Genomic DNA, 14752 nt, shown 5'->3' on the forward strand with positions numbered 1-14752 from the left:
TAGGGTTAACCATATTAACTGTGCAAGGATCATGAAAGGGCATGGACATGTTGGAGCAAGTTCATAGGAGGTCCGCAAAGATAATTGGAGGGCTGGAGCACCTCTCCTATGAAGACAGGCTGAGAGAGTCGGAGTTGTTCAGCACGGGGAAGAGAAGGCTCCAGGGAGACTTTATAGCAGCTTTCCAGTACCTGACGGGGCCCTCCAGGAAAGCTGGGGAAGGACTTTTTACAAGGACTTGTAGTGATAGGACAAGAGGGAATAGATTTAAACTGAATGAGGGTAGATTTAGATTAGATATTAGAAAGAAAGTTTTTGCTATGAGAGTGAGGAAGCACTGGAACAGGTTGCCCAAAGAAGCTGTGGGTACCCCTTTCCCTGGAAGCATTCAAGACCAGGCTGGGTAGGGCTTTGAGCAACTTGGTCAGATGCAGATGTCCCTGGGCACAGCAGTGGGGTTGGAACTAGATGGTCAATTCCAGCTCAATTCATTCTATGATCTTACCAGGCTCCTTCTTCTCTCTCTTAGGTTTAGGAATTTTAGGTGCTGTGGCTGATGTATTCAGTGAGTCATACCCAGCACCCTCAGCTGGTGCACCACCAAATTCTTCATCAAATTCCATTTTTATTGCTAAGGAATCAGTTTCACCCTGAAAATACAAAAAAGTTGGGCAACATACAATACACTGCATCTTTATATTTCAATATAGAACTGGAAAAGGTTTGTAGAGGGTAGTAAATTAGACTAGTATATTGACATTTGTTGAACAGTCTTGGAAAGGAGAAATCTCAATAAAAACAGTGAAACAGTAAGTAGCTACGAGAGGATTGCAAACATAGAAGAAAACCAATACTTACTTCTTCATGCATTAGGTCACCAAAACAGTAAAAATGCAGCATGAATAAGGTCTAGCAGTTTGGATTTATGATACAGGTGTTATGGTAGGGCCATGACATGACCCAGTACAAACCCAGACAGGCCTTAAGATGTCTAGACAGAGTCCCTTTCTCTCCCCTCCTTCCTGCAGAAAAACAGGGCAATGCGGGAAAAGGAACAAAGGAGACAGGACTCCTGCCTGTCTGGTAAACAAGAGGTTTATCTGGGCTGAGAGCACGTAAGCTGACCACTGCTCCCCAGACACAAGGTCCTTGCTTCTGCCTTTTATGGTTACAGCCTGGCAGAACACCTTGCCACTGGGCAGCTACACGTTAGCTTCAGTGCTCCATTGGACCAACTGATCTCTGGCAATTTGTATATATACAAGTGGCTAGGTAGTCAGCCTTGCCTTGCCTTGCTCAAACCTTGCTGAAGCCTTGCCTTGCTTCAAGCTTTGCTGCCTTGAGTTGCCCTGCCTTGCCTCGAGTGCCTGGTCCAGAGCCTGGGATAAACCCACGAGCCATACACCTGCGAGCCGGAGAAGCCACGAGCCTAGAAGCCAGAGCCACCTTAGCCTGCTTCCCCTTGACACCAGAATCGTGCCGTGCCTCGGTTTACTCAGGAACCAAGCAAGCGCCCATCACGAAGAGCGTTGTTAACTGCCTGCTGTCCACTGACACCAGACCAGCCTGGGACCAGTCAGTAAACCTTTCTTGCCAGCAATCTGCCGTGCTGCACCTTACAAGAGTGCCCAAAGCTAACACAGCAGCAGCCCCCATGTGGGTGAAACTAGCTGTGAGTAATTAATTCACTGCTCTTTGGGTTTAAAGGTTCTTATCGAGCCTCCCCCCGCTGTAACTGAGCACTATCTGCTTTCAGGGACCTTCTCTTTCCAAGGTGTTGCCTCCTAATTTGCATAGAATAGTTTATATTTGCCCTAAGACTGCATAATTCCATTGTAAATATATCTTCCAACTGTACAACAATCCTTTTAACGAGTGGCATATTTCATTAATAAAGGGTTAGTATTTTTATTAATACCATGTAATTTATTAATTATTGTTGTGAGGGTAATTAACAAATACTCCTCCCCTCGACCACAACAATAGGGTAGAAAAATATAGCAGTTAAATAAAAAAATATTCTAACCATAGGCTTAGTTTTGATTTACCTTTTTCTTTTTCAGCAATTTCCTACTGGCATCAGCTTTCATGGCAGATGTAATCTGTGGAACTATTCTTCTGCCAAATGGTGATGGCATGGTTTCTTCCAACTGAAGTTTCTTCATCTTGGGTTTACCAACTTTGCTTTTGATTGGTTTGCCAACCATGCCTGCCAAAACATCTTCCCTCTCCTGGGCTTCTACTTTCTAATAAACAAGAAGAGATAGAGGGAAACACATTCTTTTTAATGAGGACAAAGTGGAACAAAGGGGATTATTTAAGATTCGTCTCCTTTTAACATGGAGCAAAAGACTTCTCTTAATTCTTGCTTCAATGGCAACACACTTCCCAATAATGGCAAACCAATCACCTAATCTTGGTAAATTCTTCATTAACCAGTACAAAGTACACTTTTTTAAAAAATTAAATAGATTTTTGGACACTGTTAGATTGAAAATCTTTCATCTAGTTTCTATTTGTCATGTATGTGTCTGGGTACTGAGGGAACTTCTCAGTACATCAACATTTAATTTGAGCAGCTAGTTTCTGATGTGATTTTTAAGACATATTTTCTAGTCTTTTTTCACAGTATGAACACAGACATCTGAACAGAAGAGTTCCAACTGCAGCTGTACCACGAACACACAAAGAAATAAAACAAACACCTTATTTGTATTATCCTGTGTCACTTCAAAAGATTACTTTAGCCCTTTTCAGGCAACATTGAAACCTGAGGCTCAGCAAGTTATTCACCAATAGGACTTTGCCTTTTCCAGAGTTAGTGATGAGGCAAAGAGCCTCTCACATAGTACTTTTGCTCTATGCACTTTGTTCCTACATGTACAGCTTTGCATTTGACAATACTTATAGCCTCACAGCCAATCAGATCATGTAGAAATACTGTAATTATTTCCAGTTACTACTTCCAGGTTTTGGTGTTTTGTCAAATAATTTTTCTTTTACCATCACTGACTTGGAAAAAAACATTAAATTATATAGATGCAAGAGACAATCCCTGAAGAACACAACAAGGAACAGAATTATCCAATATTGGTTTCCCACTTATCACTGTATTTGGAGGTCTACCTGCTTCTAATCCAAAATGTGATGGTTCTTTCCCTTGCATTTAAATATGCTTAATATTTTAATTAATTTAAATGTAATATTTTTAGGAAGATACATAAAATAAAACATACTTCAAGCTCTTCAACAAAGGCTGCTAAATCTTCTTTCCAGAGATCTGAAGAAGATTTCCTCTTAAGGTCATTTAGTTCTCTCTCCTAAAACAGTAAAGTATATGTAGAAGGTAAGTTACTATGCTACCACTGAAGTAAATAATAATGTAATTGAACATTCACAATTAGACACACCAGTAATTACTGTTGCATTCCAGAAAAGCCTTCCATAGTTTACCAACCTTTGAATCTCTCTGCTTGATTAACTCTTCTACTTTCTCTTTTGTGAGTGACCATAGAGACATGTTTAAGATATAGTTGAAGTCAGGGCCAGAAGTTGAGCCAGAAGCAGAGGAAGCATCATCATTCTGGTTCTGTGGGTCCTCCTCTTCTGCTGCCTAAAATGAAACATTCACAAGTATTAGTAAATCTAGCTCTATGCATGAACAGAAATTTGATATTTAAGAAAACAAATCCGAACCTGAGGCTAGCCATCTGCTTTCTACGCTATGGCCTACAAATATTTGTACCATCCTAATCTCACAGGCCCTTGGGTTATTCATGTTTATCTCTTTCTTTAGACATGAGCAGAGTCTTTTGGATAAAAATTGCTGTCAAACCCTTGAATGTACAAACTGCACAGAGTTAAGATACAGTTGTTCAAAAAAAGGCAAAGCAAATCAAATGAGAAATAGCAAAAGCAGCGGCAATGACACATAAAAGGAGTGGCTGACAAAAATTTCAAGTTGCTTTTCAAAGTGGTTTCATCTTCCCATAGCAAATCATGAAACTAAACTTGTTACATATCTCTTTTGGAGCAATAAAAAACACCTATTGCATTTTTAAAAAGCAGAAATAAAAATAGGTCAAGGTCAAATTTACTGAAGTTCAAAAGCAGTAATAGCCTTGTAATATTCATGTTTCATAACAACAATTGTCAATAAGTTACATATAAATACTTGGGTTTGCAATCATGTGTGAGGCAAGTGATGCAGCATTTTAAGTATTGGCCAGTCAGAAATCACAGAATATATCTGTTTGGAAGAGACCTCCAAGATCATCCAGTCCAAGCTCATCCAGCCCAACCTTCGACCCACCACCAAAGGGTCGACTCTCAACCATGTTCTTAAGCGCCATGTCCACGCACTGCTCCAACACCTCCAACCAAGTTGTGGGGTTTGATTTGAGTACATTATGAAATTCTATCGTCTACATTCTCATTTTCAGACCTGTATTATCTAGTGTTCTTCTAGGAATTACCAACATATGACACCAATATATATAACATTTTTGTACAAGTTTAATGTATGTTTAAAAATGGAAGGCAATAAAGAGTAATGAATAATCTTTTTTAACTGCTATGGCTTCTCATGAATTAGACTACTAGAAAACAAACATCTGAATAAATTGATACTATTTATAACATCAACAACATCAAATGTATCCAGACATTTAAGATGATTACCTTTTCCTGTGCTTCTTTCCAGGCTTTCACTGGATCAGATTCATAACCTCGCTGGACCAACATCTGAATCAAATCTCTTTTTGATCTGTTCTCTACAAAACACACAGGTACAACCCATGTCATGAAAATAAATGCCTTACACACAAGTACAGTCTACTACATTTAAATAATTTCCAGATTTCCCCCCACTGTTACCAGCCTGCCTTGCACTTACTCACCTATGGTAATTTTCCCTTGTATCTTTTCCAGGATGAAACGAGCTTGATTGTTAAGCTTGGTAGATTCTGCACCTAATATTCCCACAAGCCACTCCTTGCGTAAACTGTAATAATGTAGTCGCAAATCAAAGAACTCCTTCAGGATGTCTTGCACAGTTTCATATTTCTTTAAACATCCCATATGATCAAATAAAACCTAAAAAATACATAATATACATATTGAAAGAGAGAGTGTAACTTGGACTTCGTTAACCTTTGTGTACCAGTTATTGTATATATCCATGCACCACACACAAAGTGGTATTTTGAAGGTTGTGAACTCAAGTATTACTATGGAACTACACAGCATACAGCTGGACAGATTTTATTTTGAATCACAAGTAGATTTAAGATGAGATTTATGATAATACACTCAAACAGGAAGACAGCTATATAAAGAAATATGCCTGAATTCAGACTAACCTTATCTAAATATTAAAGCACAAGTTCTGTAGCACTTCCATTCACAACCATTTAACATAACAGTTGAAAGCATCTTTAATAATCTTTCCACTCAGCTGTGAAATCTGCCAGTTTTCAACTGTGAAGGCTGCCATCTTTCAAGTTCAGTCACAAAGTAATAAATAATTTTTCCTTCATAGGTGAAATCAATCCTGCCTGAATTCTGATGCCTCCAGTTTAGACATTAATAGGCACCCTCTACTACCCTCCCTTGGCACCCTCTATGGTCAACTGAAAGAAATAAAGCTCTCTAGAGGGCAGTTCGTCTACCTGAGACATCTGTTTGGGAGCTGAGTGAACAATAGCTAGCTCACCTAACTTTTTAAGATGCTTACACTAGGGCAGATTAATTCCTACACACAGAGAAAAAGCAGTGCTTACTATTTATTTCAGATGGCAGGATTTAGTGCAAAACATTTTGTAATCTGATAAACATTAATTTGAAGACATATCCTCAAAGTTGTTCATGTGGTTGTTTAAAGCTGTGAAAAATGCTATCATCTTGATTTGGTAGATTTGCTTTTCAAGCACAATCTACAAAACAGGCTGAGCAAGGCCTTTTTTCCTTTCTGTGTCTATGATCTTTAATTTGATTTTAGCCTATTTTCACATAGCTTTCCATTTATACCATTGGTGCTGCTTTTACTGTATTTTTGCTTTGTGATTCATAAAAGTAGTATCAACAATGCAAAAAAGTGTTTTTTTCAGGCTCTGTAAAGGCAAGTTGTTTGGAAATATTCTGGCAGAAATTATTTTACAGTTCCAGTCTCTCTCATAATATATAGATGTGTACTCACATTTTTACTCTCATCTTGCTACAACCACAATCAACCATGTAAGCAATTTACATCATTATGTCTTCAGAAGCTTAAGGACAGTATACCTTCTATACCTTACAATCTAAAATGGGATTTAACTTGGTGGAAGTATTGGATAATTTAACTCCCATTAGAAAAATTATAGTCCTGCAAAAAGGACAATTTTGAAAATGTAACTTGACTGAAGTTTAAAACTCAGATCTAATTATAATATGGCAGGAAGTTACTTGTATGATCTAATTTACAGTAACCATTTTTTGATTACCTGCAGAGGAAATTTTCAGTTACAGTTACTCCAAGCCTGTCTAATTTTGTTTGAAAGATTCAGCTGAACTAAAATGGCTTTCAAATACACAATACACTGTTCAATACCGAGTATCAAAGTTAGAACACTACAAAATTATTTGAGTCAACAACAAGCAACATTAAGGATTCTGATAGCCAAACATTAAAAAGTTACCATAGAATTACAAGTAAGACTTGTTTGAAGCTTAAAGACTTTGTGCAGTCCAGCAGCTTCTGCCTGTGCAAGCTTTTCTTCTGTCATCTTCACAACAAATTTCACAGTCGTGTCAGTGTGGTATTCCTTATAATCAGAAATTAATGCTGGAATTTTTTCTGTCCCATTCAACATAGGTTCTAGAACTTGTTCTTTATACACCTATTAAGAATAAGGCAGCAAAAACCAGAAACAGTTCTTAAAATCCCTAATTCCTTAAGCCAACAAAACAACTCAATATTTCAAATCCTTCTGCATTACATCTGATATCAATTTACAGAACCAGTATAAACTGCAAAACATAGGCCAAGAATAACATAAGAGACATCTAACTAGGACAGAAAATCCTACTCCACAGAAAAAGGGGATTACTTCAGCAGAAGATATTCTTTGTAGTAAGGATAATAGATGGCACAAGTAGAAAACCATCTTCTACATAGGCACACAAAAAAAATGAAACTCTGTTCTCTTCCATGTACATATAATCATCAGAAATTGTGTTTAAAGTTCAGCTGTATGTAGGATTGAGTAATTTAATACAGAAATTTGTGTTGGTTTGGGGTTTCATGTAAATGTATTTCACTATTACTTACCTGGGTCCATGTCCTTACAGGAAGCTCTGTAATTTCTACTGTGTTCCTGTCCACCACAAATATTTCACCACTCACTACATACTGGTTTTGACCAAGTTCCTGAATGGTTCCTTTGAAGTTTTTGTAGTTTGGGAGCTGAAATTGCAAAAATCAGCAAAGTGGTAATAATCTTTGTAATAAAATGTCAGGAAATATTTGCTTCCCATATACCATGCAGCTATCCCCTTTTATTGCACTAAGCCATCAACCAGCCTCCCATGCCTGTGAAAATTTTAAGTCAGAGGAAAAATACTACAGAATACACACATAAAAGTGACAAAAGCAAGTATCTTAAGAAAATAGAGCTGAACCCTGTGAGGTTCTTTCTTTTTGGGGTTTTTGCTGATTTTTGGTTGATTGGTTGGTTTGTGGGTTTTGTTTGCTTTGGTTTGAGTTTTTGGCACTTGTTTTGTTTTCTTTGTACAGAAAACTACAAGCATAGATAAGGCATTACAGTAGAAGCAGATTAATACACCAATTTCACAGTAACTTTACAGAAGAGGTGCTACTTTCCCTGATCTTTTTTATTTTTTTCCCCACTCCTGTGCTGCTTGGCAAAGAGAGTGGAACTCATCTAGTTTAAAAAAGAAGTAACTAACAAGGTGGGGACTTTTTTTTTTAATGAACTGATTCCCTTATCCAGCTTACCATGCAACCACAAACACATACCAGGCATACAAAAAGGAGCTAGATGAGGCAGAAATGCCTCTTTCAACCACAGTGAAGTCTATGAGACTAGACAGAAGGCCTAGGAGTCCGAAAGGAAAGGCAATGGATTGTATTAATTGGGAAAAAAAAAAAAAAAAGAATTTAAAAATCTATTCATTGTTGCCAAGAATTTACAAGAGGAAATTATGTCATGAAAACTGATACTGCACTCTGGGTAAACTGTGATACTCTCCTATGACTTGATAAACACAACAAAGAAACAATATACAATGTTGCTGTACAACTTAAGGACTTCATCTGTACTTCTTCTGTGGGATACAGATATTCTGGGATCACCTAGGTATTCTTCCTGCCCAAATTTCTGGGAGTGTACACCACTTCCAAGGCTTATAAAATTTTAAATAAAGAAACAGAAGATAGATGCAGTTCAGAAGCTGCTGATTTTCTTGAACAGTTACTTCTTCGCCTGTGCTTATAGATGTATAAAAGAGAGTACAATTCAAACAAGACAGAGGAAATGTCAAGTTTGGCTGAAGATAAGTAGTAACTTTAAAAATAAATCAGTGGTACAACTTTTTACTTTACTGCCATGTCATAACTACCCTGTAAGACTTGTAACTGTGAAGGTTTACAGCTAGCAGACTGAAGAAAAATGCGTCTGAAATAAGTGAAAAAATATGAATTGCAATATTTTTTGCTGCAAGTTGAACTTTTTTCCTGGCCTCACCCCAACAGTGAAATAAAGCTCCTACACAAAATTACAGGGACAATCCAACACAATATACCAATAATCAAATATTTCTAGACTCATACGAATTCATTTTGTAAGTATAAAATAAGCTTTGTTTGGCAAACAGATAAAACATCAGAATATACTATTATTTTTACCATTGGGTGGGGATCTAAGCCATCCAGCATTCGTCTGACATTGTTTACAATCTCTCTGGTATCGTAATTTGGAAGTTTGCAAGCCCATCCAGTACCAATTCCTTCAGCTCCATTTACTAAAACCATAGGAATGATGGGAATATACCATTCAGGCTCTACACGCTGGTTGTCATCATACAGGAATTTAAGTAAGTTGTCGTCCACTGATGGAAAAAGCAGCCTTGCTAAAGGGCTTTAAAAAAAGAGAAAGAAGAAAACTGTTTAGCTAGTCCAGTAAGTAAAGTACATCACACTCTAATGGTCCATGTCCACGTATGATCTGCTTGTAGATTTTTCTCCTATCTTCCTTTCTCTTTCATGCTCTGCAGCTAACAACGCAATGTGCATGATACACTGGTAATCAATGACATTTAACATCTACAAAAATACCATTCACTCAAAACACAGCTCAATACCACAGTAGCTCACTCACTAAGAGAGCAACACAGCATGCAAACAGTTGCAAAGCTTTGTTGCTAAATTGTATGTCTAGCAGTCTGTGAAAATGATACAAAGGTTTTACTGGTAACTCCTTTTGCTCACTAGAACATGATCCTGGGTAAATATGATTTCCAGCACCTTATGCAGAAAGGGAAATGTACAAAACTAGGTTACTGCAGAAAGAACATACATTACTACCTAGTAAAACCTGATACTTGCATATAAAGCTTACAATTGGAACTAGGAAATTAGGAAACAAAAGAAGCAACATAATTTATAAAATACCTTGGTTTATGTAATGGGAGACAGTCTAAAACTCTGCACATCAAAATTAATTTCAAGGTATTAGCTGTGAAAAATTGTCATTATTTCATTGGGTCTTCCTTATTAATTATGTATGTGTATTTAGCTTGATATGAACAAACTCATCCAAAAGGAAAAGAATTCATCTAAATGAATTTGATGTGGCACTTGGTGACATGGTTTAGTAGTCACGAGGTCTTGGGTGACAAGTTGGACTTGATGATCTTTGAGGTCTTTTCCAACCTTATTGATTCTGTGAAATTTCCAAGTCTATACTGAGTTGTGGGATTTATCACCAGGTAGTAATACACTTTCTATTGTGAAATTGAATAGGTCTTGGCAATGAATGAGGAAATGGAAAGCTACTTCTGCAGGAAGTCACAATCTGTATTTTTAGTCTTCAGCCTTATGAGTCAAAGTGTAATTCCTTAAAAGCTACAATTCCTACAGCACTCCTATGCATGGACAATCGATATTCAAAAACACATTCATAGATGTAAAGCAGAATTTGAGCTTCTACTAAAATATCCCAATTCTTATCTATTCCTCTACCACAAAAAAACCCAAAACCTGTAGTGTTGTAAAAGGATTCATTTCATAACAATGCTTTTCAAAAGCATGCAGTAAGCTTTGTATTTGAGTTTACCTTAACATGGTGAAAATATAGCGAGGGCTGGCAGCATCCTTTCCACCATGAAGCCTGGTACCAAACTGACCAATAGGCTGTAGCAGATTAACATTGTTACTTCCAACGAAGTTCTGAGCCAAGTTGACAATAGTCATCATCAGTGCTTGCTGCAAGAAAATATGTATTCCTAGTAATGAGACAGTCTTTACCAATCAGCTAATAACATGTATTTCTAATGCCCCCAAATTGGGTGACTAACCTGAATTTAAGTTCAAAAACAGTCATTCCCCTGAGAAAGGCACATAGCAAACATACTACAAGAACTGCTGGCAAAATATAGTGTTTGTTCATCCACAGCCACACTGCTTCCCTGATTTAAATGTCCTTACATTCTATGGTTATGAAAGCCCCTGCGCTTCTCCATTTTTTATAAAGCACTTCTCTTGAGGAATGAAAAGGGCACAAACTTGCTGTGTTTATGCTTGCAAAAATGACTAGTCATTGCTTTTAAAGGGAGAAAAGAAGGGATGGAGAGAGACTGTTACTGGAGCAAGACAGAAATTATCTTTGTTCTAACTTTCTATCAGATTTTCCAAGAACAATATCTATTCTTTTGTTCACAACCAAAAACATCCCAGTAGATAGCACTTGATTTCCCATGATTTCAGAATCTAGAAGCTACCAAGGCCATTAGCTTTATTTTGCCACAACCCATAAACTACCTGGGATACCACCTAGAACAAAGCCTTGGAAAGAATGGACATAGGCTGTCTTATTAAGCTAAATACTGTTTGGTCAATTTTCTTTGAAACTAAATCCCTGCTGCTAGTAGACTTATAGTCAACAGGTTTGCAATTTCAATACAAAAAACGTTACCTAACGTTTTACATAGGCTGAAACTACATTTTCACCACCCTTCATACTCACCTCCCCATGGTGATAAGCTGACATTTCAGCAACAGAACCAGCCAGCTGAGCAACCTTCACTTCACGTCTATCGTTTCTCTTAAAGCAAGTGAATAAAACTTTGCGTTGCCCTGGCTTTAAACCTATTAAGAAGAACATCCCATTTTTGACACAAACACAAGCACATGTTTTTAAGCAATACACTTGTTTTATTATCACTTCTAACCTCTCAAAAAAAGTCTAAACATTAAATGGGAACAAATTCACCTTGTAGTATTAAGCAAAAGAACAAATCAATGTGTCAGTTCTTTTAAAACAGTAAAAAAATACCTTACTAAATGGAAAAAGTGATCAGAAAGTGGAAACATAACCCTGTTAGCCAATTGGTACTATGCAGCATACAATACAACATTCTAATGAACAGCAACTTTGTCCTAAACATACAGCTTCCACAAGTCAAAGGTTGTTTCTTTCAAGTCTATTCAGCAAAGTACTTTTCCTAAGAACATCAACAGAAATTCAGTAGTGACAGCTGTAACTGTAGCTTACATATATTTCAAAACACTCTGAAATGTTAATTTGTGCCAAATTCTCAAAGACTCACTGAATTCAGCAAAAGGCTGTGCTGTCTCCCTTTTAAGTTTTTCAAAGTGTTAAGAAAGAAGATAGTCTCTTTGAGCATCTGATTCATTTTGATGGTTGAGGTACACTTTAAGTGCAAAATCTGTATGGAAGGGATTGCATCATTTTTTCTGCATGTTATTTAAGACTGATAATCAGTTGTAGATAATGATTATTGATCTGTTCAGTGTTTTAATTCAGGTACATCATCTGAAAGGCATTAAAATATTGCTACATGTTACCATTATTAACTTGGGTCAAGTGTAAGAGAGGAGACACTAACTCAAATCGCCATTTGACTCAATTATGTAACGTCCAATTTTCTTTACAGTGGGCCAGCATCATGTTTTCCTACCAAAGATCTACTGAATGTAACAGAGGATTCCCTTTACACACAGCATCACCAAGGAGTAAAAGTGGTAAATACTAAATGTGAAGAGATAGTCAGAATGTTCTTCCCCTGAATTTTTTTCTGAGATTTACCCCAGACCAGCTTGTTATATATCACCTGATGATAATGAAGTACAACAAGAATTGCTAGAGTACTACTTGCTGAACACTTCACATATCCATGCCCAGAATAAACTACTGCCAAAGTTGGCAGAAACACTGGCAGCAATTATATATATGCAAACTATGTGTGTAATGTACCTACTATACATGCACAATGTACACCACATATGTCTAGTGTGATACACATAATATGTATAATACTGACAGCAATTATAAAATGTGTATCATACCAACTGTGCATATACTGTATTACACACAGATGCAAGCAAACAAGCATATAAATATGTTCCCTTCTAATTTCTTACACTTTTGAAGACACAGTCTTGGAGAACTACAGTGCAAATGAATAGATATTGACTGCAGGTTCATTTAAGTTTCACAAAATCATTCTGCTGTTTCTGAGAAAGCAGTCAAGGTACAGTATGTTACAAGGAACATCTATAATGAATCTTCTTCCAGAGCACTCAACTATGAAATACTCCCACAGAAACTAACAGTTAATCCAAGTACTCAGCTATGGCAGAAAGTAAGTTTCAAGAAGATGAAAAAGACTGACAGTCTTTGATTCCCTAGAGAATGCATCTGCATACCCAACCCACCCTCATTCTGCAGCAGAGCTGAAGATGCATCCTACTAAGGAAGCTATCACCCCCTATTCACCTGCAACGTATCTCACTTTCTCCTCTAAAATATGAAAAGCTTTTGCTGCATGAGTATTTTGGTATGAGTCTGTAGTGTTAGGAAGGCCAACCACCTCTACTATGAAAAAATATACTGCAAATTGTAGATAAATGTATTTTTTCCTCTCTATAGAAACTCAAGGCATTTTTTCCCGTCTTTCTGTGAGCATATGCATACTGATAATAATACAGGCAGAAATTTCTGCTCATGCTGTCTGCAGACAGTTTTGCAAGGGAAGCCATAGAGAGTAAGTCACTTCTTTAAACTACAACATACTCATGCTGTTGCATGCAGAGAGTTAGCAAATATGATTGACAGAACACTAGCGAGATTACTGGAAAAGTCAGTAACCACTAAAACACTACCTATGGGATAAGACTGAAGGGAGAAAAAATGTACATCTTCATCTGCATTCAGCCATTGAGTTGAATTTTAATGATTATGAGCATTTAAAAGACTTTTTTCTCTGCTGGTTTGACTAGAAACAAAACACTGGCATGGTATAGGGAATAGGTCTGGTCAAGTAAGAAGACTGGTAACTCCTTAGCATATAAATGATAACAAATAAAAAAAAATAAAAGTACTTGTATTCTCTACTTAAATTAATTGATTTTTGATACAAATCACAGGCTCCAACAAATCATAATGAATTGTCAGCTTACCATCAACAAGGGAAGGAATAGATCTCTCATTGTCTGAATTTGAGAAAAGGATCAACTCCTTATTAATGAAGTCATTGTAAGTCAAATGTTTTGTTGCTGTACCATATAAAAATTGCTGAAAAAAAAACCCATATGCATTATTCATTTAATACAAAAACTACATTACATTTAAATCTCAGACACCAAATTTATTACTATTACTTAGAACTCACCTCGGGAAGGCCATGCAGCCGACGCTGGCGCCTGTCCTCCATGAAGTTTGTTAACCATTCTTTTCGGTCATCAATCTTCTTCTTACTGAAGGCCTGAAAGATTCCAAGTACACCAAATTATCAGCATATATGTTTCTGTAAATATATGTTACTTTAGTCAGAATTTCATGTGCACTGTACTACCTAATCAAGTATTCAATACCACTTATTTGGACAAGATAACTAATGTTTGCCCTTAAGCAGCAGTAAATGCATGCGACCTTTCAGACATTGTTGTACAAATGACAGATCTCTCACTGATCATCATTTACATTACTTTCCCAAAATCTGTACAGATTCAGAGAAACATTATTGTTCTTAATTCCTCTCTTCACATCAGAATGGTCCTTTGATATATACATTTAATGGTGTTGGCATCTTTCCCCTAATAATTTTAAGGTTGAGTGCATCATTTAGACTGAACTATAGCCAGCTGTAATCAAGAAAATTAACTGAAGATACTAGAAAAGATACTGCACTCTTCGTGTCATCTCCTATGCCCTGTTTGCTCTGCCAGCAAGACAGGATCCTTTAGCAGGGAAAGCTCAACTAGATGAACTTCAGAGGTCCCTTTCAACCCCTACCATTCTGGGATTCTGTATCACATAAATGCACTCTTGTACATTGTTACCAGTGTAATGGCAGCATCATCTTCAGGACCAGCGTATCGAAATAAGATCCGATGTCTTTCCATGTCAGCAAAATATTCTTTTGCTTCTTTAGCAGTGCTGGTACCCAAACCTGTGCAATAAAAATAAATAGTTCCTTCATACTCAAAATTTAAGTTAGTTACTATTTTACC

At 37.0% G+C, this 14752-nt stretch overlaps 1 protein-coding gene across 1 annotated transcript in view; it reads right to left on the reverse strand.

The window, feature by feature from the left end:
• TOP2B (DNA topoisomerase II beta) overlaps positions 1–14752 on the reverse strand; it is a 61203-nt gene that overhangs the window by 7007 nt on the left and 39444 nt on the right. Inside the window, exons 16-29 of the mRNA XM_054384846.1 lie at positions 14582–14691; positions 13912–14004; positions 13700–13814; positions 11244–11365; positions 10335–10483; positions 8906–9137; positions 7310–7444; positions 6678–6878; positions 4899–5094; positions 4681–4772; positions 3458–3613; positions 3237–3320; positions 2049–2246; positions 506–650 (exon numbers count right to left, since the gene is read on the reverse strand). Coding sequence (XP_054240821.1) covers positions 506–650; positions 2049–2246; positions 3237–3320; positions 3458–3613; positions 4681–4772; positions 4899–5094; positions 6678–6878; positions 7310–7444; positions 8906–9137; positions 10335–10483; positions 11244–11365; positions 13700–13814; positions 13912–14004; positions 14582–14691 — 2028 coding nt within the window. The remainder of the gene's footprint in view (positions 1–505; positions 651–2048; positions 2247–3236; positions 3321–3457; positions 3614–4680; positions 4773–4898; positions 5095–6677; positions 6879–7309; positions 7445–8905; positions 9138–10334; positions 10484–11243; positions 11366–13699; positions 13815–13911; positions 14005–14581; positions 14692–14752) is intronic.

The sequence above is a fragment of the Indicator indicator genome, chromosome 11 (genome assembly GCF_027791375.1).
Source record: "Indicator indicator isolate 239-I01 chromosome 11, UM_Iind_1.1, whole genome shotgun sequence".
NCBI classification, from domain to species: domain Eukaryota; kingdom Metazoa; phylum Chordata; class Aves; order Piciformes; family Indicatoridae; genus Indicator; species Indicator indicator.